The sequence below is a fragment of the Helianthus annuus genome, chromosome 7 (assembly GCF_002127325.2).
Source record: "Helianthus annuus cultivar XRQ/B chromosome 7, HanXRQr2.0-SUNRISE, whole genome shotgun sequence".
Lineage (NCBI taxonomy): Eukaryota > Viridiplantae > Streptophyta > Magnoliopsida > Asterales > Asteraceae > Helianthus > Helianthus annuus.
The window spans coordinates 139,397,309-139,424,273 of record NC_035439.2 but is presented as its reverse complement, the minus strand read 5'-3'; the positions used below and the strand labels follow the sequence as shown (position 1 = coordinate 139,424,273).

At 33.9% G+C, this 26,965-nt stretch overlaps 1 protein-coding gene and 1 long non-coding RNA gene across 3 annotated transcripts; both read right to left on the bottom strand.

Moving 5' to 3' along the window:
* Nucleotides 1–17,550: 17,550 nt before the first annotated feature.
* Nucleotides 17,551–19,593, bottom strand: LOC110868771. Its single transcript, XR_002552750.2, has 3 exons — nt 19,459–19,593; nt 17,914–18,019; nt 17,551–17,830 (listed from the first exon to the last, which is right to left on the bottom strand). It is a non-coding gene; the product is annotated as an uncharacterized LOC110868771 (long non-coding RNA).
* A 935-nt stretch (nt 19,594–20,528) lies between these two features.
* LOC110868770 (coiled-coil domain-containing protein 18) lies at nt 20,529–26,373 on the bottom strand. Of its 2 annotated transcripts, none has more exons than XM_022118026.2 (6): nt 26,218–26,373; nt 25,141–25,478; nt 23,495–24,076; nt 21,917–22,931; nt 21,629–21,835; nt 20,529–20,976 (listed from the first exon to the last, which is right to left on the bottom strand). In XM_022118026.2, exons 2-6 carry the CDS (start codon nt 25,437–25,439, stop codon nt 20,665–20,667), a joined length of 2,415 nt encoding a protein of 804 aa, XP_021973718.1. In that variant the 5' UTR covers nt 25,440–25,478; nt 26,218–26,373; the 3' UTR covers nt 20,529–20,664. The 2 variants fall into 2 exon arrangements, with proteins under 2 accessions (XP_021973718.1, XP_021973719.1); XM_022118027.2 differs by lacking the exon at nt 26,218–26,373 and adding an exon at nt 25,825–26,197.
* Nucleotides 26,374–26,965: the final 592 nt, after the last annotated feature.

The window sequence follows — 26,965 nt, the reverse complement described above, 5'->3', positions numbered from 1 at the left end:
GTTTGAGATATGGTATGGGACGTATTATTTAAATCGAATAGTAATGATAATTCTTATGGAAACTTCTGGACAATCTGTTTCGCTCAGTGCCACGCCCCGATGATTCCCATCGGTTGGGGTGTGACACATTGCTGTTAACTGCCAGAGTAAGAATTTTGAAACTAGAAGATGCTATGAATGTCAAATCAAAGGTCATATTTCCAGAGATTGCCCAATGAGATCAAAGAGTAGATCGAGGGCTGATTCTCATAAGATGGTGAAGAACTCAGTCAAAATTGAAGAAAAGCCCAAAGAACAGAAAGTGAAAGAACAGAAAGTGAAACTTTCACAAGGACAGAAAGACAGACTGAGAAAGAAAAGGAAGAAGACACGAAAGTATCTTGAAAAGATTTTGTTTTCGGGTACAACTGGTAATTCAGATAAAAGTTCTGATGAATCGATTTACTTAACAAAAAATGGTCAGTCAAGCAAAACGAATTCATCAGATACAAATCTGAGGACAAAAGAAAGGATAAAGAAAGAAAAATTGATTAATCAAACTGATAAAAAATCAAAGAAAGTTAATTTTTCAGATAAAATCTTTATCAAAGTTTTTAAGTTTAAAAGTAACTGTGAAAGGTCATTCATGTCACATGTTGATGAATTTGGAAAACCTAAATCCTGTGTGGATTGGATTCCAATAAAGGATGGCGATGAATTTGTTTTCTTGAAAACAAAAGAGCCATCTTCTGGCAATGAATCTGACTCGTCAAAGTCAGAAGAGCCATGTTTGGGCAATGAATCTGATTCGTCAAAATCAGAGGAGCCACAAATTGAGGTAATAAGTGATGATTCCGTGTCAACAATGGATGATGCAAATTTTCCATCATTGTCAAATGGAAATTTAAAACAAAACGCTGACAAACCCAAGGCGCGTCAGGCTTGGATGGATCTTTTTAAATAAAAATCCTGACTTGCCGGAACTCCCAGGTTGGTAATTGGGGAGTAGGAATCGACATCTTTCTTGAGAAATGTTTAATCAAGGACATTAAGTTGTACTTGATTTAACTTTCGTATAAATGGTTGGAAAAACAATGTGATGAATGAACCCCATATTTGTGAAATGACAAACAAAACTAATTTTTCGGAAAAACCATTTTGATTAAAACAAACTTAAGTGTTTTGAAATCATTATGGGAAAATAGTTTGTTGTTAGGGGGAGTTCTGATTGTTTATGCCAAGTGGATGGCGAATTGAAGTATTTTACATCATGTTGTCATTTTATTTGTACAGTTTGTTTTCAAATTTTACCTTGAAAATCAAAAATTGAAACATATTTTTGATTTTAGAGGGAGTAAAAATTTTAGAAATTTCGAAAATTTGAAAAATCCAAAAACATTGAAAAATGAAAAAGAGTTTTTGTTGTGAAAAAGAGGAAATGGTAGTACATCAGTGGACTATCACAACATGCTAAAGAAATGGAAAGTCAAAATGATTTTAAACAAGTCTCACTAATGATGTGCCAGTAGGCTTCATACAGTTAGTAAATTGTTTTCGAGATATAAACCTTAATATCAAAACTTACTTATCTCGTGGGGAACATCTCTCGGATATATGGGTAACCCCCGAAATCTTGTTTGAGAGATTGCCTGATTCTGAGATACTAGGTCTTTATACTGTTTGATATCTGGGGTATTATACCTGGTCTTCTGATATTGTGGAAGCAATGGCCTAGACCTAGTATAATACTTTAATGCGCTTTTAAAACTCTCCCTCTGCTAAAAATTGAAAAATATCGAAAGATATGAATCAATAGCAGTTGAAGAAAAGATTCCCTAAAGGGAACACACCTAAAGTCGAGCCTTCATCTCTTTGATTGAACGGAAGTTTGTACCTGAGCTCTCAAGGTCTCACACTAACCCGGATACGGATATCAGATTGGTATACTCACCTGTAAGACTGAATCTAGAGAATTTTGATACAGGAGTATATTCTGAGGTGGAACACAGGAGTAAGTTAGTCTTTAAAACATTAATTCGTATCTTGAAGCAATTGAATCTTGTGTAGACGTTTAAGTGGACAATAATACTGACAATCAGAAGTGAATTTGTTTAAGATTTAATGAATAATCAAGATCAACGGTGTTGGTGATATGTCTTAAAAACTGATATGATCCTCTTACACAAACTCACAAAAATATTATCTGTAAATATTTCTTTATTGTTTTCCTTTAAAAACAAAAATCCAAAAAGATTGTGTTTTAGTATAAATTTTTGAAAATACAAAAAGATTTTCGACAACTGATGTTGAAAAGCTGATTTTCAAAATTCCTAGTGCTAAACATGATGAACAACAGGGTTTGGAGAGTTTGTTTGAGATGTGAAATATTTTTGAAATGTTTAAATGGGTGATTAATTTGAATCAAAATTTTGAGTGATACAAATTCAAGAAGCTTATCAATGTAAAAAATTGTTTATTTTACAAGTGGCAGAGGATTGTGTAGGTTAAAGCCAGGTTTCTGATCCTGTTGCTACGGAGAGCCAGGAGATGTTTCGGATCCTGTGAAAGCCTGAGCAGAGTTTGAGCCAGGATACGATCTTAAGGCGATAGCAAATTCCGGACTGCGATCCCAGCTTGTCGAAAGGGGGAGTCTGATGATGTTAGAGCCAGAGATAGATCCTGGAACATCATTCGAGAAAGAAAAGCTGCAGATACTGAAGATCTTAACGAATCAAAAGGCCTGATAAAGTTTTTGGAGAGCCAGGTTGCAATCCAGGAATAGTCAGGATGAGATTCTGAAGACAAGAAGAAGATAAAGATTGAAAATGCTTACAATGGAGAATATTTTGGAAAGAACTAGAAGACTGATCAAGACTGAAGAGTCGACATGCAAAAGACTCGTACCGAAGACTTCATCAACATCCAAGGGGGAGTCTGTTGGTGCATATGTCTGTTAACTTCGTCTTGTATCGAGTCTTGTTGTAGAAATGATAGATCTAGGACACGTAGTACGAGGAAAATAGTAAAAAAGCTGAAACAGTCATTTCACACGAAATGGCCATTTCGTGCGAAATGGACTGAACCCATTTCGTGCGAAATGGCATGTGTCTGTTTCGTGCGAAATGGCTCCTCTATAAATACTAGGTCCTGTCATTTCATTTGTAACCTTTGATTCCGGTAGCGAAGCTCTGTCGAAGTGTCTCCAAGCTTGTAAATCGATTGGGTAATCAATATAAGAGACAATTATAAGTGATATTGTGTGTATATCAAGCTGATTCAAGTCAATACGTTAGTTTCCGCCTCTCGTATTGATCGAGAACTCTTCTGAACGACTCGTTTTGGTCGTGCGAACGATCCTACAGGTTTCCACACATGTGCATGGTTTCTCATGTGTTCAGAAAATGTGGAGGATACCCAAAATTCATCACAACATATGTGTCGCGTTTCCAATATGCTTTGATTTCACCTGTTTGGGGATGAACACATTACGATACCGCTAGGCTACAAATTCTTTTCAGAGAACACATTTAGTTTTGACAAAATATTTTTATCTAGTTAACCCTAAACTGTAAGACAAGACAAATAGAATATTTAAGCTATACAGACTTTTCTTTAAGATAAACTTTAAAATCAATCACATTTAGTTACCCATTTTAAAAATACAAGAATTTTTACCCCGCGCTCCACAACGGAGTTGGAGAACCTCATAGTGGTCGTTGATGTCACCAACCGTCACCACTTTTGATCATTGTCTCTCGTCACCGTATTACCTCCGACAAACCCCTCATCTTAAACTCCATTGGAACACTTTCGAAAAGCTATATATTAACGCTACCCTAAAGTCACCGTATCTCCCCGTAGCACCACCCACCCTAAAATAATTTGAGATAAAAAAAAGTTGAAAAAAGCTTTAGAAACTTTACACTTACTTTTTGGAACTTTCTCGCGTATTTAAATAATGTGGTAGGATCATATACAAATTTTATTTTGTGTAAAAACAATAAGAATCATTTACAATATGTCACATGTCATCCCTCTAATTCATGTAAGGGCATTTTTGTATGTTATTTTTAAGTTGGTTTCTAAAAATTCTTAAAATTATGGAAACAATTTTAAATTCATGTGTTGATTATACAAATTTATGTGTTGCTTATATATGTGTGTGTTATGATTATATACGTATGTGCTGGTTATTAAATTCATGTGTTGCTTATAAACTATGTGCTTGTTATAATCCTGTGCGTATGTGCTGGTTATAAAATTCATGTGTTGCTTAATAAACTATGTGCTTGTTATAATCCTGTACGTATGTGCTGGTTATAATTATATAGGTATGTGCTGATTATAGAAATTCATGTGTTGCATATATATAGGACAAAGATCCGTTAAGAACCACTCTTTATTACGAGAACCGCGAGAACCAATGTGAACACAACAAAAAATGCCTAAAGATAGCTAAAAAAACACACAATTTTTTTTAATATTTTTTATATCAAAATCGCTACTTTTAGTAGCAAAAAAAAAAGTTTTTTCTACTAAAAGTAGCGATTTTAACATAAAAAATATTAAAAAAAATTAGATTTTTTTTTTTTTTTTAGATTTTTTTAGGTTTTTTGGGGGTTTAGTTTTTACCATTTTAGCTTGGGAGGGGGGGGGTTAGTTTTTTTAGGGTTTTTTTTACCTATTTTAGGTTGTGTTCACATTGGTTCTCGCGGTTCTCGCAATAAAGGTGGTTCTCGCATGAACCTTACCCTATATATATATATATATATATATATAGGGTAAGGTTATTGTAAAAAAGGTTAAAAGTGTGAGAAATGTGAGAAATATTGTGGAGATGACATGTGTCCTAAATCTAAATTAATTCAAAATGGTAAACATGTAATTTTATCATTAATTCAATTAATTAAAAACTTCCCATAACCGCCACCTTAATTATAGGAACTGGATTTTTTTAAAAGATCTCTATAAACACCATTAAGCACATATATAACACCATACAGTAAAGTATATAACACTATTCAGTAAATATATAACACCATTCAGTAAGTATATAACACCATACAGTAAGTATATAACACCATTCAATAAAGTATATAACACCATTCAGCAAGTATATAACACCATACAGTAAGTATATAACACTATTCAGTAAGTATATAACACCATTCAACACATATATAACACCATTCAATAAAGTATATAACACCATACAATAAAGTATATAACACCATTCAGCACATATATAACACCATTCAATAAAGTATATAACACCATTCAGGACATATATAACACCATTCAATAATCATTACATCTCTGTATCATCTTCTCCACTGCCGGCACCACCACTGCCGCTCCGCCGCCGCTGTCGTGTAGAGGTGGCCAACCACCTGAGACCACCTTGCTGGATGTCTTTTTATCGCTCGTACCAAACCACCAGAAACCACCTTGCCGGAACCCCTGCACCTTCGGACACCCAAACCACCGCCGGAACGACACATCTGCCGTCGCCGCAATCATCGGAAAAATGAGAAGGGGGTGCTGTTCGAATTCTGGAAGAAGGAGGGGCGCTGTTCGAATTCTGGAAGAAGGAGGGGCGCTGTTCGAATTCTGGAAGAAGGAGGAGGATGATTCGAATGAAGAAGAAAGAGAATTCGAAAATTTAGGGAATTGATTTACAGTTTCCTATTTTCAAGTTGATGTAAAAGACATAATTGCCATACAAATTTCAAATCAATCCAAACTAATAAAAACATTTTACAATTTGGTCCCTTTTGATCTAAACCATTAGATCAAAATATCTAATGGCTGAGATTCTTACACCCTTCTCACACTTTTGGTCTTTTTTATAGGAACCTTTATCTATATATATATATTATACTTATAGTTAGCACAATTATAACTATTTTGCATTTTTTTTTTTAAAAATGTCACTAAAAAAAGTATAGCAATATTATACTCATATTAAAGATAAAAAATACTTAATTTTATGGTATTGTTTTTTTAATAAAATACTAAAGTATATAAAAGTTATTTTAGTTTTAAAAACCGGGTGGAATTAGTAGTTAATCGAAAATGAGAAAATGACTAAAATACCCTTGAATCTCATTAAATAGTATAGTTATTGTTAGTAATGATGTGTAATCAATCTTAGCCCTTAATTCTATTAATCAATGTTTAAGATATGTTCTTACTGTTTCTAAATAAGACAAGGCTTGTATGGGATCTTAACTCTTCAAATAATTGCAAAGTTTTTTTTTTAATGGGGTGGTGGTCCATTGGAAAATGTAAAGCCTTTAAACACCTTGGGAGAGGAAGGTCTTTGGTTCAAGTCCCACCAACGACGGGAGTAAAGGAATTTGCTGTTAAAAAAAATTGCAAAAGTGTTGATGATTTAGCATTATTTGAACACTAATCTCGACAGAAAACTCATAACTAGCAAATCATGAACATCAAAACGGACAAGTCAAATCATAATCTACTAAAGAAGATAGAGAAGTTAAACATTAACAAAAAATAAACGAAATTATATAGAAACATCACAATAGCTTTAACTCCCCGCAAGTTAAAGGAACCGGAAGAGAAATCAATGGTGATGTTCCTACCACCAGTTCTAGAGAAGATGCAATCGGTCTATGAACCACAACAAGAGCAAAAAATGAACGAACAAATATGGTGGCGAACTTTGTGTCAATAGAACAAGAGCACATGACGAAAACTGAGAGGGCAAACCGAAAGATCAGGTAATTAGAGGGGAAGATGAATGAACACATGGATTTCAGTTGCAAGAAATTGATTTGGGGGTGAATAGTGCAACCTCAAATATGATGTTCTACAATTGCTCTTCTACAAAAATTGAAAATAGGGATAGGGGACGGGGAACATGATGTAAGGAAAAAAAATACAAGAATGTTTACTTTTCTTTTCTAAAGTTGAAGTGTAAGGGCAAATATAGAGTGGCTCACATGAAAGTGTGTATATTTTAATATATGGTTAGTTGATAAATATATAACAAAAACAATTATAAGGTTTTCTATTAGCAAAGCATGTCTCGAGCATAGAAACAAAACCTATCTATTTTTAGTTACAGACTTCTTGATTTACTTGTCTCGGTATCAGTTAGTTTTTACTCGACCACATGGATACAAGTACTAGAGGTGTTCAGAAAAAACCGAAACCAAATAAAAACCGAAAACCAAACCGTAACCGTAGTCGAAAATCGATTTTTGGTTTGGTTTTGGTTCCATATATTTTTTAATTTGGTTTATTTGGATAACCGAATAAACCACTAATTTAATTAATTATTAAATAAAAATAAAAATATTGAATAAACCATATAAATTTTATTGGCCCACATGAAAAATATAAAATCCAACTCATAAATTAAGCTCACTCATTTATATAGTTTTACTCTTCAAAATATATTAGGGCTTCTAAGTTTTCACTAGGAGTGTGCAAAAAATCGAATTAACCGAACCATAACCGAATTAACCGACAAAACCAAACCGAAAAAACCGAACCAAATAAAAAACCGGTGGGTCGGTTAATGGTTTTTTTGAAAACCGAAAGTAGCGGGTCGGTTATGGTTATCATTTTTTCCATTACCCACCATAACCGAACCGACATGTAATAAATCTTTGTAGGATTTAGGACTTTTCATCATATTTTTAATATTTGATGATTTTAACCGAAGATTTTTAGTACTTATGGGTTTTTCATATCATTTTATGGTTTTAGTTAAATGTTTATTTGAATTTATGGAATGTATCATATCATTTATTTGAATATTCGATAATAATTTGAATATCATATCACTTATTTTAACATATCCATGATCTAGTAACTCTCCATGATCGAACCAACCTGTAGGAACCACCACAAAAAATATAATCAGCACAACACTATATAATTAGCATAACATCCTTAATCGTTCTCCATTATCAGCACATCGTCCTCAATCGTTCTCCACTGATGTGCTGATTATATCTACTTTTGGTGTTTGTTTGTATTATATTGTAAAAGATGATCAATGTTGACTATTTCTAATTTTTATGTTTTATGTTTTGAATTTTATACTTTGTAGTTTGTGTGTACGACTATTTTCTGGATGCGGTTGTTTTATTTTGCATTGAAACTTTCTTTTATTTACATATTGTTCTGCTTAAATTAGTTGCTGACTTGATGTTCGGAAGTTGGAACACAAACATAAATTATAAATATAAATTAGGAAAAAAGTACTTAGGAACAATTTGGTTGAAATTGGTTTGTTTGGTTTTTAACCGAATCCAAACCGAATTGAATTTGGTTTGGTTTGGATTTGATTTACGTATTCCTAATTTGGTTTTGGTTTGGATTTGGTTTGGGGTACAAAATTTTGAAAAATTGAATAAACCAACCCGTATAAACCAAGTAAACCGTAAACCAAACCAATAAACACCTCTAGATACAACAACAACAACAACAAAAAATAAATATTAATCATAATATTTATTGAAATAAAATTGATTATTAGAAGTTGTTTGCATTTAGTTTTGGCAAGGTCCTATACAATAACATGCATCAGGATCACCACTTTGCTGTCTTAGCATGTGGCTCCTACAAATCCCATCGGAGTATCCGACTCGAATGCAATCATTTTCGCAGTTTTCTTCCGGGCATGGCCCTTCCCAATGCAGGAAATAGCACATCGCACTCTTTTCGTCTTCTGCACCTATACATACGTGACATACATACATATAAGATTTCATATACACTCACAAATAACATTTGTAGACACTTATTGAGTTACATACCCGTAAGTGTAGCTGCCATGATAATCAAAAGGTTGCAAAACACAAAAAATGCAACTGATGAAAACTTCATTTTTCTTTGATTTGAAGGACTAGCTAGATGTAATTTTTGATATATATTGTGCTTTTTGTAGACAAACAACGGCTCATATATATACTAATAGTAAAGAGCAACATAGAGTGTTAACGATTAGTGTTTCTTTGTTTTAGTTTATTAAATTATTAAATATCCGTATATTGTGAATTAATTGTGATATTATTTTCCTTTAATACTAATGAATATTAAAACTTAAATGATTTATAATTTTTTAAGTGGTAAAACTTTAAAATCTTTCTGGTTTACCTACTTTATAAAATGTGTTTTCCACTCATTTTTTATTTACCGGTCGAAAAAAAAAATCTGATTATTTTTTAACAGAATTCTAGTACCATAGAACCGAACAATGTTGCTAATTTTAATATTTGAGAGGATTGATAAAGAGATTAATATTTGAGCGAGATAGTTTTTAAATGCACAACCCCCACAGGTAAAGTTAATAACTTTACCTCAATAATTGCATAAGTTGATCAATAGTTATCTAAATTGCATTTCACATGTTCTCTTCATGAACTTTTTAGTACATATTTTATATTGTCTTCGTAATAATATTGTATACTAATCCATATCTATCTATACTATATAATAAAAGAAACATGTTTTGAGACACTTGTCATTCTCTCATTTAATTGATTAAAATTATTAATAATACTAATAATAATATTTAATCTAATCTAATACAAATATAATAATAATATTTAATCTAATCTAATACAAATTCTTATTATTAATTCAATAACCTATAAACTAAAACTTCAATAGAATCTTAAATCCTAGCTAAACAAGTTTCGAAATTCATAATCTATATAATAAAAGAAACCTTATATGGGACACGTGGCTTTTTATGGTGTAATCTTTATTCAGGTTTCCCGCCATAGTGTTACTCGCGGATCAACTGACATAAACCCGACCCGTCCTTTATTCCTTTGTTGCTTTTCAGAAACCCTATCCTCTGTTTTCTTTGATGGCAGAATCATCTATGCAACATCATCTCTACCCAAATCCATATCTGCAGTTCTTCACAATCCTCATCTGCCTATTTGGCTATCAATCTTGATTCTGAAGCCGTAAGTTTTCTTCTCCCTCTGGCGAACTTCCACAGGAGGGGTTTCGGATCAACTGTCCGCCATATTTTTTATGCCAAAATCGTCTATGCAAAAAATCACTGGAATTCATCTTTTCTGAAAGCCAGTTGGTTCCGATAAATCCAGTATATGGTAAGATTATACAGATTAGGTTAAATTATAACATTAACTCATCTTATTCTTTGATTTCTTAGATTAACTCTATTTTTTTCCCCGTTTCATCTTTGTGAGGTTTTTAACTAAACCTTAAATAAAATAAACCCAAATATCTAATTCTTGCAAGTTGCAACTTAAAGATTACTGGGTTAGTATTTAGATTTCTTGGTTATGGCTTCTCCACCGTATTTTATGTGTTACCGATGATTTTAGAACTGTTTTGATATTCTGATTTTGTTATACAACTATTAAGATCAGTTATATTATTTCCAATATTTGTTCCTTAAAATCCACTTATGAATTTAGAATTGGGAAGTATTGTTGAATGGCCATTCAAATTATTTGAACCGAAAAAAAGGAACGTAATATGTGTGAATGTTTGTTTGGCTTGGTGTTTGCTGGCATTGTCGGGGTGGATCCGGATTCAGAGAGCGAGATGTGTTTGATCTGATGCTTAATGGTTGTTATATGCTCTGTTTTACTAATTTATTTGCCTTTTTTTGTTGGAGGGTTTGTAATACTCTCTATTCTCAAGGTTTTGTTAGAGAGAAACGAACTACAATCTTCACTTTATGCAATTTGCAATTATTTGTCTAACATAATTTTTGCTTAATAAATCAGGAAGAGAATGTTGGAGTCCTTGTCAATTGTCATTGAGTCGATGTTTAGCCCATTTTTCATCAAATGAAACCTCATATATATTAGAGATGAAAAGTAAATATTTTAATGGCTGATTTTAGCTATTATATTTGTCTTTTCAATGCGTTGAATTGTTCTATGGGAAAAGGATGAAGAATATAATTCAGCCTTGAAAGTATTTGATGAAAGCCCATAATTTGGCAAGTGGCTGGTGAAGCCACTACATTTTGAGCCAAAAGTTTTTATGGGACAATGAGTTGAACTTCAGGTATCTCATTTTCTTATTGGTACTGTTTTGCATTATTAACCTTTTTTTTTATTTGATATATATTTAGGCTATTGTTACATGTAATTTGTTTTTATAGAAGATTGCTTTGAACAAACTAGAGATGGTTGGTTTGCGAAGATATTGGCGACACTTTAATCTTATATATGAGTAAGATTATAATATTCAAAATTATAGTATAGACACCAATTGACATTAAACATGAACAATTTTGATTTCCTCCTACTTTTTATTTGGGAAATATAGAGCTACCAAACATGATTCTAGAGGCTTTATGGTTTTAAGGTAGAAAGAATTTAATTCGTATTCAATTAAATTAATGTAGATAGCAGATTTAAGACGTTATGTTGGTACATGATGAAACTTCTTAAGCAGAAAAGGCGTTATGCTGGTCTTATGAAATGACCAGCATCAGATCACATTAAAGCAAAAAACAATTCAGCTATGGAGTCCAACACTACAACAAAAGACGTCCTTTCAAACCTTTTTCAGAATTCCAAATCCAAAAAAACAAGGTAAAACAAGGAGTACAAGTAAGTGGAATCTACTACTTTTTGGGGAGTTCAATAGCCAGTAACCTATATTTATAATCTAGAACCTTTTTACTTCTGTTAAGTTGTTATATAAAGACTCGAATCCGTAAATTTAGGGAATTTAAGATAAACTTAATTAATTTAATTTGGATGCTAACAATACCTTATGGGAGGGATAACATGTTTTGGAATTGAACGTGATGTTAGCATATTGTCTTAGTTCCTAAAGATTTTTGTGGAGTACTTAGTTTTAATATCTCATGGGATAATGGGTAAAGGTGGCCAATTTTGACCAGTTTTATCATTGGGATCGTATTTGCGAATTGTTTTTGTAAAAGGAAGTAAGGAACTAAAATCCAGGACCAAAAATGTTTTGGCTTACTGGCTTTCTATTTTTTGGTAGTCTATCGGTATATCCAACTATTATCTATACTGTCAAAGACACAAGGCGCAGGCGAGGCGCATCGGCCATGTTGTTATTGTTGTTATTATTATTATTTCAAGAGCTATTAACTTTATAGCACCATGTTTAGAGATAATTTCACAGCACCTAATGTGCGTGTATGAGAAATACCAGGTCAATAAATAATCCCCTTTTGTTGGCTTGGTGTAAAATTGTTGGGTTCTATGGGTCAAAATGGCTTTTCTTTCAAATTGTATGGGATCGTACCTTTGTCCAAAAATTGATTAACAATAGGTCAATAGTGTATTATATTGACAAGTTTATTAAAAAATAAATTATTTTAATATCTTTTCTAACGGTATATAGAGTATTAATGTCTTACACCTTGTGCGAGCGAATTCTTTTCAAGTTACAAAGAAGATAATTCACACTCTGTGTTTGTTTCGCACTGACAATCACCAAGAGTTAGGATCAATTATTATCAAGGGGTTGCTTATTTTTGAGGCAACTGGCTTTCACTCATGGGCAGGCTATATGTGGCACTCTCAAGAGTTAAAAGCATGAAGGTTTCAAACTTGTAATCTTAGACACTGATGGAGAATTAAATAAAACCTCCAATGTTATATACAAATAAATAGTTAAAAGTTTATAAATATTAGGAAAATTGGTATTTAATAAACCAACCTTTGCCCAGTTGGTAAATAATAATCCAACCTATAGAATTGGTATATAATAATCCTACCTATCAATATGTTGGTACTCAATGAACCTCCGTTAGTTTTTTTTAACTGAAGTTAGTTTTTAAGTTTTATTTATTACACAAACAGTCCCTGTAGTTGTAATTTACTAGTTTTAATTATGAGTTAATAGCCAAAATGGTCCCTGAGGTTAATAGCCACAACATCGCCACCACCACCACCGCCACCGCCACCGCCACCACCACCACCGCCACCACCGCACCGCCGCCACCACCACCACCACCATCGCCACAACACCTCCACCACCGTAACCATCGCCACATCACCACCACCACCGCACCGCCACCACCACCACCACCACCGTCACTAGAGCTGTTGGATCTGTGATGTTTTTGGTCAGTCATCGTCTGTTGCTGCATCTGAATTCAAACCCCTTAGGCGTCGATGATCAAAGTCAGAGATGGTGGTGGTGGCGGTGCGGTGGTGGTGGTGGCGGTGCTGTGGCGATGTGGTGGTGGTGGTGGCGGTGCAGTGGTAGTGGTGGTGGTGGCGGTGGTGGTGGTGGTGGTGGTGGTGGTGGCGGTGCTGTGGCGGTGGTGGTGGTGGCGGTGGTGGTGGCGGCGGTGGTGGTGGTGGCGGTGGCGGTGCTGTGGCTATTAACCTCAGGGACCATTTTGGCTATTAACTCATAGTTAAAACTAGTAAATTACAACTACAGGGACTGTTTGTGTAATAAATAAAACTTAAAAACTAACTTCAGTTAAAAAAAACTAACGGAGGTTCATTGAGTACCAACATATTGATAGGTAGGATTATTACATACCAATTTTGTAGGTTGGATTATTATTTACCAACTGGGCAAAGGTTGGTTTATTAAATACCAATTTTCCTAAATATTAAGGATGTTATTTGCATTAATACTAAATCTCACTTAGTTATAGCTTTAAACTTTATACAAATATTATTTGTTACTCCCGTGTGTCACACGGGCCAATAACCTAGTAATATTAATATGTTAGACTAAATATATTATTGATATATATAACTAAAATTATTATCAATAATATTAATAATAGGTTTAGAATCAAATACAAAGATTCAAAAAATAAGAAGTCGTACAAAGGGTATCAAATAGACTCTGATTGACGTCATTCAACCGACATTAGAGCCGTCTTATCGAACTCTACGACATTAATTAATATGTACGAGTTGATGGGTTACATTTATATTAACTCATTTATGTCAATATGGTATGTAAATGTCTCTGTCTTTGTTTTGCATTTACAGAAAATATCTATACTATATAGTTTAAATTGTTCAACCCGTGTAACACACGGGGAACTAACCTAGTATATGTATATATCATTATATTGTTCAACTATTATAATAAAGAGTATAAACACAATTTAAGGACAATCTTTTATGAAGATATATCGAGTTTGCTTTTGTTTCTACTGTTTGATCACCTACAAGGTTTAAAGTAAAATCATGGATAATGATTATATTTTTAACTATAAAAACTATTGATAAATAGTATATACTTCTTTATAAAGGGCAAAACAAGACCATATTATAAATAACAAAAAAAAAGATTTCAAATATGCACAGTGGCGGATCTAGAATTTTTTTATTGGGGTGCAAACTATTTTTAAAAATTTTAGGCCCATAGGTATATAAAAAAATTTGGTTCATATCGGGTCGGGTTATGTAAAACAAAAGAACATCAAGCTAAAATTTATATGATCATCAAAAACACGTCAAACATCGTTATAAACATATTTAAAATATCGCCCTACGGGTTTTTATTTTTTGAATATCCAAAACATCATCTAGGTCTACTTTTCTAAGCAAGTCTTTCTCTATATGAGATGTACAACTAATTTTCAACACTAAACACTTAAACAATCATTACCAAACTTCATAATTTTCAACTTTAAAATCAAACCCCTAGTTTTAATTGTTGAATCCTTGTAACTAACCATTTGAACAAACTAAACTTTAACTAAACAACAACATCAGCCAATTAAAGTTTAAAAAAAAACACCAAAAACAACTAAAATTTCAAACTTTTTTAACAATTTTATTTCTCCTAAAAATCCAAATAAAACAAGAAAACAACAAAATAATCGAACCATACCCGGAAAGAGTGATAAAGATGCTGGTTTCGTGAGTTTGGTGGCTGGAATTTACTATTCTCTGGCAAAATCCAAAGTTGGTGATGCCTGATGAAGACCTACTGTGTGTCGTTGTTGGTGTCATTGCGTTGCTATTGGTGTCGTGGGTCTGGGATCACAAAACAAAGAGCGGGACGAGAGAAGGGGAAAGGGCGGTGGGTTGAGTTATTATATTTTAGTTCAAATTAGATTATTATATTGGGTTGGACTTGGATTATGGAGTGTTTATTGGGCCAAAGGTTAAGAGAAAGTTAATTCGGTTAAGTGAAAGTTAATTAGTTAAGTGGAAAGTTAATTAGATTATATTCATAAAAAAAAATCAGTGTTTACATAAAAAAATTATAAATTAGTAAGATTTTTTCTCCTAAGGGGGCGATCGAAAATTTCCAAAGGATGCGGACGCAAATTTTCTAGGAGTGTGGTCGGGATTTTACCGGGAATATTTAGCACTAAATTTTTTTTTTCTAGGGGTGCGCCCATCCACCTTGGGCAATAGGTGGATACGCCCCTGTGCACACCTCACCCTTAAAATATTTTAGAAGAGGCAAATGAAGCAACCAAAACAAGAAAACAAACAATATCACTACTCACTAACAATCAACACATATAATAAAAACAACCAGTCTGGCTAAACATTGTCATCACAATACTCAATAAAACATAGGGAAAACCCCGTGTATCTTGTATTCTTGTTGCCTGTGGATTACTTAAAATTAAGTCATAACGGTCGGGTTTTTTAAGCGATGGTCGGGTTGTTTTAAGCAATCGGATGTTGGCTTAGTTTGGGTCGGTTCACATAAATAATAATAATTTGCCATGCAAAAGGTAAAACTAAGGACTATAATAAGGTTTTTTAGATAATAACTAGAATTAAACACCCCCCGCGTTGCAGCGGGGCCTAAAACTATGGCAAATAATATCAATGCCACACCGCTGGTAGCGACCACCAACACTGAAGTTGCGGCGTGTTAATGCGAAAATATAAGACCGAAACATATAACATGAAAAAAATAACTATGTCGATTTAGGACACACGCGTTGCGACGAACCTGTTACATGGGAAAAAATTAGACATAAAAATGTTGAACCATACACGTACGTTGAGTCATGTTAACTCGCAAAATAACGTAGAAAAGAATAACTAAGTCAATGTAGGATCCGCCCGTTGCAGCGAACTTGCCAAAGGGGGAAAATAGACACATTGCGACATAACTGTCAAATGTGAAAAAATAGACGAAAAACGTTGAACCACACACGCACGTTGGGACGTATTAGCTCGCAAAATTTAGAACGAAACGTAAAACGAAAAACTTGCGAAAGATAAAAATTATGGGGACCAAAGTTGTAAATAAAAAAGTTTTGGGTTAAATTACAAAAGATGAAAAGTTTTGGGTTAAAACTAAACAAATTAAGTGTTAAAATACAAATGATTAATACTTTTGGGTTAAAAATGAAAAATCACTATTTTTTTTTTAAAAGCCCTCAATGCTTGGGGTACAACATATAATGCAACAATTTGTTGCAAATTTATATTATGGTAATGGTAATGACCATGAAAAAGTACCACACCGTTTAATAAACAGTGAATCAATGAGAATAACAACTTTTCCCCGAATTCCTTTCTCTCTAAATGACATGCTACTCTTATCTTCAATCATCATCGTTCTCGATTAATTTTTCAATCGATCTGTTCGTTCTCGCTCAATTATGCAGTCATTTTGTTCGTTTTTCTCTTTGATTTAGCTCAGTTTCCATCTTTTTCAATTCTTTGATTTCAAATATTCCACAAGTTAAAAAAAATGGTAATCGAATTAGAAAGAATAACTTAATCACTCAGTCGAATTTGACTTAGTTTATTTGTTTTTTATCACTTTATTGTTCAAATGCAACATATATAGATTAATCTTTTCTAACTAGTTTAAAAAACCTTAGTGGCATCAAAAAACCGTAATACACGTTACATATAAAAATGAAAAGTTTGAGGGAGGCGATATTAAGGGGCATTTTTCACTTTCAAAGTCGAAGCAATTTGATTTTTTATAATAGGGACGCAACTTGTTACAATAATATACATCTCTGAGGGTAAAGTGGACGTTTCACCACAATTCTAACGAATGTCTGACGACATTTAGCCTTATGGACGCAAAGTGCAACAAAATGAAACCACATGGGCTCAAGGGGTGTATTTTAGCAATTAGGGGCAAAACATGTGTTTTGCAGACAACCACAGGGATGCAAATTGTGCTTTACTCATTAAACTGTTTAGTTACTTACATGATTAGCCCCTATTTGTATTAAAAAAAGAGTTAATTACTGTTTTCGTCCATGTGGTTTGTCAAAAATCACTATTTCAGTCCATTAGTTTAAAATTTGCGATTTCAGTCCCTGTGGTTTCACTTTCGTAACCATTTCAATCCATTTATTATGTTAGTACAGGGACTGAAATGGTTACAAGGTGGACTGAAATGGTTACGAAAGTGAAACCACAAGGACTGAAATCGCAATTTTTAAACTAATGGATTGAAATAGTGATTTTTGACAAACCACAGGGACGAAAACAGTAATTAACTCTAAAAAAATGATTGTATTAGAAAAATGAAAATGCGCTTAGACTTCTGACCTTAATTGAGAAGAAAATGAAACCAGAGTGATTGAAAAGGTTAAATTATAACTAATTGGACCAAACCACATAATAAAACCATAATTTACTCTTACCATATAAATAAAATAAACTTGATTATTATAAGTTGATATATAACAACATTACATATAAACCTGGTCAACAACAAGACAAGGTTACAGATACTTGTATATAACCTTAACAATGTTTGAAACAATAACATGCATCAGCATTTTCGGTAGCATCGTTTTGGCAAACCCCGTCGACATATCCACTTCTAATGCATGCATCAGAACACTTGCTTTTGAGGCATGGTCCTGACCACTTCAAAAATGTGCACATATCGACAGGCATCGTCTCTTCGTATGCAACTATTATCCGTACATATATACATACATATCAGATTCTACATATTGAAATATCTGGTTTGTACATATCACATAAAGTCACTTACCTGTATCCATAATCATCAAAAGGTTACAAAACACAAAAACAGCAAATAACAACTTCATTGTTCTTTGATTTAAAGAACTAGAAGTTTGTGTCATATCTTGTGCTTTCTGCAAAGAAACAATAGCTTTTACACAACCATGTATACAATAAATTGCACATAGTATAGAGCAACTTAAAGGGTGAACATGATAGGTATTTCTTTGTCTTAAACTTATTCATTTATGGAATATGGGGGTCTTAGAGGTGTGTAAGGTGGACGACCACACATGACCCATGTTCTATAGGAGGTCGAAGTTATTTTTTTCTCGTTTTGGTACCTAGGTTGATAAATTATAAATATATAAAAATCACCTTTTTATAAAATTAGTAGTAATTTTATGTTCTAAATTAGTAGTAATTTTATGCCATCACCACTTTGGTGGGGTGGTAGAGACTTTGTGCCTCTTGGAGAGAGACCAGGGTTCAAATCCTGGCATGGGATAGAATTGATGTAATTTAGCAGGAGTGTTTATGTAATCTTTGTCGTTCAAAAAAAATGAGGCCCAAAAATAAATAACTATCTACCGTTATCCCCATTAATCAACTAATCATATACCTAATACCCTAAGTGGTTAATGCGGTAAAAAAATCGGATATTGGCCGGTGGGATATCCATAATTTAATATCATGCTCAATTTATATATATAGCAATTTAACACTCACAACTCAGTATACTCACCTACCATTAACAAATTAACCTTTTAATCACTAACAATTATAGCAAGTAGGAATTAATTAAGACTTATTACACTATCATTTAACATTAATAACTTTTTTTGAACGGTGACTTTCTTTTTGAGTGACTCAATGTCACACCGCCTAAAAGGCGGTCCTAGACAAGATCTGCCCAGACTACGTTGTCTTAATCGGGCCCGCGCTGGGTTGGTCAGACTTGGTTACGGCGTTTCCCCGGAAACCGTACTGCCTCCACACGAGATGTCTCGCTGAAGTAACAGCCGGATGAAAACCGGGGTGCGGCTCAGGATCGAACCCCCCTCGGTGGGTTTGTCACCGTCATTGCCCAATATCCACCCCAATATGACACAAGTGAGAATTGAACTTGAGTCTCCATTAGAAAACCCAAGTCTCCTACCACTGGGCCACAAGTGGGGGGATTAACACTAACAACTACCAAGTAACACTTAAAACACTAATAATTGAAAGACGAATGCTAGAACTAAGAATAAAGGTACTGATATTTGGAAAACGGTGATATATCGGTCAATATCGCCGATAATGTTGGTACCGAGGTTATGACCGATATTTTGTACCGAAATCTTATCAAAGGACGGATAACCCTTTGATAATAACGTAAATAATAACGTAATTTGTGTTTGGTTGATAATGAATTGGAATTGGAAAAAATGACAGATTAAATGGAATTCATTCTAATTGCAAATTACGAAAACACCCTCAACATCCTGGAACAGAAGATCGGTGAAATCAAAATCTATATCGTAAACAGAAATTTGATAAGGTTATAAAATCGAAGAGAACAGAAACTTACAAAACTGGAAGCTGGTAGCGTTGAAGCTTTTCGAAAACGGAACAAAAAGTTTACAAATAATTAGCGTTGAAGAAAACAGGGATTGGTTGAAGAAAAGGAGAGGGTGTTTTATTAAAGTGCAAAGTAATATTTTTTTTTTTTATTTTCTTTTATTTTCTTATCATTTTTTTTGGACATATTTAATAATATAAAAAAAGTAAGACCTGGCATGATACTAGTATAGGGGTGTGTATGGGTTAGTTGAGATCTAAAACCATAACCATAACCGATTGTTATGGTCGGTTAACTGTGACTTTGGATTTAGCTAAAAATATATAATTGGGTATTATTTAGACCTAAAAGTCCGCGCTTGAATTTTTTAACCATAACATTAAAAAATACATATAATCTATAATATTAGTACCAAATATTCGAATAGAAAAAAAAACGATATGATATAGTCCATAAATTCAAACAAACTTTCAATCAAAACGGTATGATAAAATCCATAACTGTAGGTCGGCTCGGTTATGGTGGTTATGAAACAATGCAATACCATAACCGACCCATGAATATCGGTTTTTAGAAAATCATTAACCGACCCATCAATTTTCTCTTCGGTTCGGTTTTTCGGTTATGGGTCGGTCAATGCTTTTTTCGCACACCCCTACTGGTAGGGTTGTCCAAATTGATCAATACTCGAGCGAAAAAAGCTCGGAATACACTCGTTCAATTTCAGTGCGATTGAAAACGAGAGAATCGGCTCGGTTTGGTTTGTAAATGAGGCAAGAACGAGTAAAGGTACACTTACTCGTTGCTGGCTTGTGAACAACCCTAATTGCTAGATTAAAACGTACATATGAAAAAAAAAAAAAACAGGAAACCAAAAGTAAATTACACATTGTTGAATTCTAACACCAAATTTCCACAAACCAATCTAACTTGTGTGACTTCCATCTATTCTTTATCCGTGTGACTTCCATCTATTCTTTATCCACAAAAATGTAATTGCTACTAAAATACAACTAAAAACCAATAAACACACTTAACACATAATCATGTGTACTTATGATAACTTAAAACAAAACATGAACCAAGTTTCAAGCCAATTAACATTGGCAACAACTTTTAAAAAAATGTAAAAACATTTGTTCACAAACTATCACCATTTACCACCTTACTTACAAAAGAAACCAAAATCTAAGAAGTATGAACATTGATCAACTCTCACACCAAGAACCCTTTACTAGAAACCGGGCTCGAAAGAAGATCAAAGGGCTTCCCGAGCGCATCTTTCAGGATCGTGATCTGGCCTTCTTTTAACAACACGTCTTCATCAAGAGCTTCTACCTTCTTTTTCAGCATTCCAATTTCGGAAGTCAACAACATGTTGTTCTCGCTGTATTGCTTTACCTCGTCCCACATCATGTCGCGTTCTTCGGATACTTTTGGTAGGATCCCGTTAACGATTGATAGTTCTTTTCGGCATTCTTGGAGACTGTTTTGTAGATGATAAATGCTTTCGTCTTTCTTGAACACCTATTCAAAAACAAAACCAAGATTACTTACTACTAGGGGTGTTCTTCGGGTTTTTTTGTTGTAGCAATCCTATCTGTAACCCGACCCAAATAAGATTCGGGTTAATCGGTTTCGGGTATATTCGGGCCAGGTTAATCAGTATATGAATTTTTTTAAAACTTTACAATTTGACTTAACATGATTATTATTAAATAAAAAACACAAAAAGTCAAATAAAAACACTCCTAATATGATATTTCGTTCAAACTCATGCATTAAACATATGTATTATTATATTAACTAAATAACGTCAAATACAATAAGCACAGAACCAAACCGTATTAACCAATCGCGTAAACTAAAAAGTAAACGTCAAATCGTATCAATTGAAGCGAATCTTTTTAGTCGCTCAAAAAACCAACGAAAAAAGAAACAAAACATTGTGTTCAAAACAAAAAAACAAAACATATGTGAGGAATTTAGACTTTTATATTTATTATGTATATATAAATATAATTCACATTTTTTTATGTAATTCAGGTTAATTGGGTCAACCCGATTAACATTTTTTATGTAATTCGGGTAATTCGGGTCGGGTTGGTTTTTATTCGGGGCGGGTTTCAGTTGATAAAATCACCCCTAATTACTACATAGAAGTTATTATGGTCTTTACCTGCATTTCAAGATCTTTCATCTTGTGAGTAACGCAAGAAAGATTATCCATAGCGTTTTGCACTTCGCATCTCAAAACATCGTTTCCTCTAACAGCCGTCGCCAGCTCAGCCTCGAGTCGTTCTACATCCACCTCTTTCGAATACAGTTTCTCCCTCAGCAAACTCGTCATTAACGCTTCAGCTTTCAAGTCCGATTTCACAACATCCTACACAAGTCAAACAAAATATTCAAAACTCGAAAAAATACCAAATAAATTTTAACCACAAGAGCATAAACTCAACTCTACCTCCGAACACTCGTTATCTAAAGTTCCCGTGCTAGACTTCTCACGCTGCACATTAGACACAACCTGCAAACCTCTCGTTAAACTTTTAGCGCCCCGTTTAAACCCTTGAAGTTTCATATCGGATTCCATGATAAACTGGCTATCTAAGCCGTTTTGTAACGCTCTTTCTTTAATATTTTCGATTAACTTTTCGCATAGGTGCACGCTATCGTTAATCAAGCCCGTTCCTTGGCTTTGCAAGCAATGAATACTGTCCCACACTTGTTGGTCAAGCTTGAGTGTCGAAAAGCCATTGTCGTTTGGATTTCCTTTTAAACGGTTCAAAAGGTTAATATTTTCACGTCTAAGAGATTCAGCCTCGAGCCTATATGATTCTACCTCCTTTCTTAAAGCTTGTTCAACTCCGGATAATCTAAGAAGCTCGGTTTGCATCTTTGACCGTTGGTTTTGGTCACTAAATCCCTCACGCAACCCTTGGATAGTTTTCTCTTGTTCGTTGGTAGTTCGAACGAGTCTTGTGATAGATTTGCGCAACTCGTTGCATTCTTTATCTTTCGATTCCAAGTTTCGTTTAAACAAATCTCGATCTTCTTCCGTTGCTACGTATCTATCTTTTAATTCCGAAACATCTTGTTGAAGCTTCTGATTCTCTTTGACTAACTCGTCCATCTTTACTGTCATATCCTTAACTTGTTGTCCCGAAAGCTTAATTCTGCTTTGATTATCTAATTCTTTTTCTCCAAGCAATGACACTTCGCGTTGAAGCGACACATTTTGTTCCGCGAGTTCACGAACTCTTTCGCGAAGCCGGTGTTCTTCGGTTTTACATTTCTCCAGCTTCGTTGACCACTCGGTTGACCTCCGATCCAACTCTTTCTCCAAAGTCAACTGCAATTCGTTTCGCTCTTTTTCAAGTTTTCGCGTACGGGATTCCAATTCAGCCTTTAGTAATGTCATCTCATCAGCATCTTCTGATTCTTCATAATCCAAAACCCTAGTGCAATCATCATCAAACCTGCAGGGTTTTAAAAACCGCTTTAAACCGGCCGGTTGAACTCGTTAAACCGGATGCCAGAAGCTTCGCCGGCACGAATCATACCGGTAAACTGAGGGAACTGCAAAGAAGTATTGGGTTATACCGGTTTAAACCAGTACCGGGCCAAAGGTATCTTTTATGCGCCAAAAGGTGAAGATTTACTTTCTTAGTAAAAACTAGCGCCCAAAAAGGTACCAATAGTGAAATTTTTGGATTATTTTTTTTATTATGAATTAACTTTTGGAATATTTTTATTATCGAATGATATAGTTTTAAATTATTTGTTGAGTTAAAATTCAAAAGGGGGTTGCGGCGCAGCTTGTTGCCCGTTTACCTGCCACTTGTTTGTAATTTGTTACTTTGGCATTTGAATGAAAATTTCATTTTGACAAAAAAAAAAGTTAAAATTGTATTTTATGGATTTGTGGGGTTAATTAGGCAACCCGGTTGAACCGCCTGGTATGACCCGGTTCAACCGGTTGAACAAATGCTGAGCTTAACCCGATACGATTTAAAAACCGGTTTTTAAAACATTGTCAAACCTGTAATTTATTTCTTCAGGTCCGTCTCGAGGTAAACAATTTTGGGACCCACCGTAGATATCGGAAAGTGTGATGGGAATATCGAGGTCAAACTCCTTCGAGTTCGAGTCAACTCGTGGCAACACACGAGACTGTGAAAGTCTTTCAACCACTTGCTTGGCGAGTTTTCGTGGGGATTCATGAGCTACCGAATTCTCAACCCAGTCGCGTGTAGACATGTAGAGTTTAGATTCTCGATTCGGGTCTCTAAAAGAATGTGACTTTGGTCTATGATTGACTCCACTACCAGTAGGTGAATGTGACGCAGGTGCGGCGTATTGGACACGTGGCGGCTTTTGTACACCGCCATTTGGTTGAGAAACATGAGTCTTTGTGTTGGAGTTGATGTGTCTAGATGTCCATTCTTGGTGTTGTTCACCGTCAATGTATCGGTCTAAAACCTTACTTGAGCAATACGATGAGCTTTCGGATGAAAGATTATCGACCCCAGTGAAAGCTAACTTTTCGGTTTTATGTGCAGCGTCGATTGCGGCATCTTGAAACCATTTTGACCTCGATGGCCTCTCGGGTGTAAGTGCTCGCCTGAACAACAAAATAAACATGGCTTTACCAAACATATACTATTTGAAATGTCACAAAATATGGTACATGCAATGTTTTAAATACCAATATAAACCGGTCTAATACCGGACACGGCCCTAGTATGTTTAAGGCCGGTAAAACGTGGAGACCGCATCAGGTTTAAACCGTTAAACCGGATTTCAAAATCTTCAAAACTGATATTTAAATTTAAAAAAAAAAAAAAAATCCAATATTTTGGTACACTCTAATTACATAACCGTATTGTACATTTTTATTTAAAAAACTTTGTTGGAAAATTAAGTACTTTTAGATTTTTTTTTTTTTGGATTAACGTTTAGATTATTTTTTTTAATATGGAATCATGTACTATTGGATTATTTTTTGAGTTGCAGTTGAACTTTATGGAATTATAGGATTAACTAATCAACCCGGTTGAACCGCCCGGTACAATCCGTTTGAACCAGTTAAACCATTTTAAGCCCAATCCAGTATAGTTTAAAAACCGGTTTTTAAAACTTTGGGTACATGTTAACCAGTTAAAATGGTCTATCTTTTTACTACAATATTAAATATAACAAGTAGTGTTGTAAAGTGTTGTAAGAATCAGTAGGCGCTAGTCGGTGAGTGAGGTACCGACTAGCAATTAGTCGGGATTTATCAGACTGGGATTTTTGTTTTTACTACAATATTAAATATAACAAGTAGTGTTGTAAAGTGTTGTAAGAATCAAATCAGTAGGCGCTAGTCGATGAGTGAGGTACCGAATAGCAATTAATCGGGATTTTTCAGACTGGGATTTTTGTATGTAATTTTCAGTTTTATATGTAAACACATTTTTATATGTAATTTTTTATAAGTATACTTTTTTCAATCCCTCGTTGACCCATTTTTTAAGTAATTGGAGGGAATTATAAGGTTAGGTCGGAATCTAGCCAAAACAGGACCACCGTTGACCACCTAGCAATTAATCAGCCATTACTCGGTGAACCTCTGATTAGTCTAGGCGGGATTTTTACAACCATGATAACAAACAAGAAACACGATAAAGCTAATGAACGGTTTACCGTGAAGAACGAGAAGCAGACTGCTTTTGAGGAATATTACTACTGCTGCTGGAAGGAGAGTCATTTTGAGTTCTTAGCAGCCTGCTATCAAGAAAAGCAGCCGAAGAATACGATCGGCTCCTTCTAAGAAACGGGCCGGTTTGATCTTGATTATGATCCTCATATGCAGCCGCCTTTTTGGATCCGGATTTGCTGGTCCTAAGAAGTCCATCCCCTATTGAATTATGTGTTTGCAATTGTTTATCTTTGTTTGTTCCATTGCTAGATGTAGATGACTTGAAAAAGAAGAGTTTTTTCATCTTCAAGATTCTCAATCATAAGACTAACAATATAGCTATCTGAAATTACATAAAAATTGATTAAATCACAAAGATCACTGTATAAAATACAACTGTCTTCTCAAAAAAAAAAAAAAAAAAAAAAAAAAAAAAAAAAAAAAAAAACTGAAGATCTGTAAATAACATAGTGATTCTTGAAAATTGATCCAAAATGATACAAAAAATCAGAAATTTCAAGACTTTAAACCCTAAATCTTGAAATTCAAACAAGAAGCCCCTAAAACCCTTATAATTCAGATATCAATTAGAAAAATTACACAAACCCTTTTTGTCTATTTTCTAATTAAACTCATACAACAAAGAATTAGGGCAAAATAAACAAAATTACAAGAGAAAAAAAACTCACTAAATCAAAATGCAGTACTCCTCTGTATAATGTTAACAAGATGCACTAAATAACCGTTGTACTTATATTGAAAAGAAAAAAGAAAAAAAAAAACCATCAAGAATTCAAAAGAGTTGAATCATAAATACGCAATAAACAATCACCATTAAAACAATTAATTTTTTTACATAAATAATCAAGAGTTCAAAATAAACATAATAATTAATAAATGGGCAATCATAATAAATTCATAACCTTTCCTTTTCAGAATTCAAAAGGGGGATTTAACTGATAATAATTTAGAAAATCATCTAACAAAAATACAGAATTAGTAAATTACGAAATTGAATTGAATAAACATAAACCCCACAGAATTACACACACAAAATGCAGTAGTGAAGGAAACAGAGTTACCGAGCAGGTGGGTAGAGAGAGAAAGTGAAGAGAGAGAAAAGGTGATGGGTCAAGTTTTCTGCTTTTAGTGTTTGTGGACATTTTTTTTTTGGAGTGAAGAAGAGATGAAATGAGGGGTTGTTTGTTAATGGTTTTTTTTATCGGAATATTTGAAAGTTCTGATTCGGCGGGGACGGCGGAGGGGTTGTTATTATTGGTTTTTTTTTTTTTTTTTTTTTTTTTTTTTGATTGTTGAAAGAAGAGGGACAACATGATTCAATAAATGATTATAGTAAGTTTGTTAACGTTTTTTATTATTATCCAATCTAGAGAGTTATTGTGTGGGTAATTACTTTTATTATGATTACCTATTTTCTAAATGGATAGATTATGTCACACAATTGTTTATGATACATCAAGGGCGGATTAATTTTTTTTAACGAAAACTTTTATAAAAATATAGAAGGCTGGCTAGCAAGAAGCTGTAAAACCCAAGCAAAATTAAGGAAATACCTCACGAATGTTAAAATCACACAACCTATCCGAGTTTAACACATTGAATTTAGACCTACACCACACCTATAAGATTATGTTTTCTACTATGGGGATGAAACAAAGAGCATTGGTCCCTTACTTTCTTAGGCTCCAAATTTTAAAGAAAAAAAAAGGTTATATTTAGATAATTTGGGTTTTGGGATTACTGGGATGAGGTTTGTGGTTATAATTATACATACACACGGATGATATAGAATCATATGGTTTAAAGCAA

What these genes read in the sequence shown, in the direction of transcription:
- LOC110868770 (XM_022118026.2), bottom strand. Translation starts at nt 25,439, where the DNA reads ATGAAAAAACTCTTCTTTTTCAAGTCATCTACATCTAGCAATGGAACA. An exon ending in TCTGCTTCTCGTTCTTCACG is followed by an intron (nt 24,077 to 25,140) that starts GTAAACCGTTCA and finishes TTTGTTGTTCAG; the next exon opens with GCGAGCACTTACACCCGAGA. An exon ending in TGAAAGATCTTGAAATGCAG is followed by an intron (nt 20,977 to 21,628) that starts GTAAAGACCATA and finishes GTTTTTGAATAG; the next exon opens with GTGTTCAAGAAAGACGAAAG.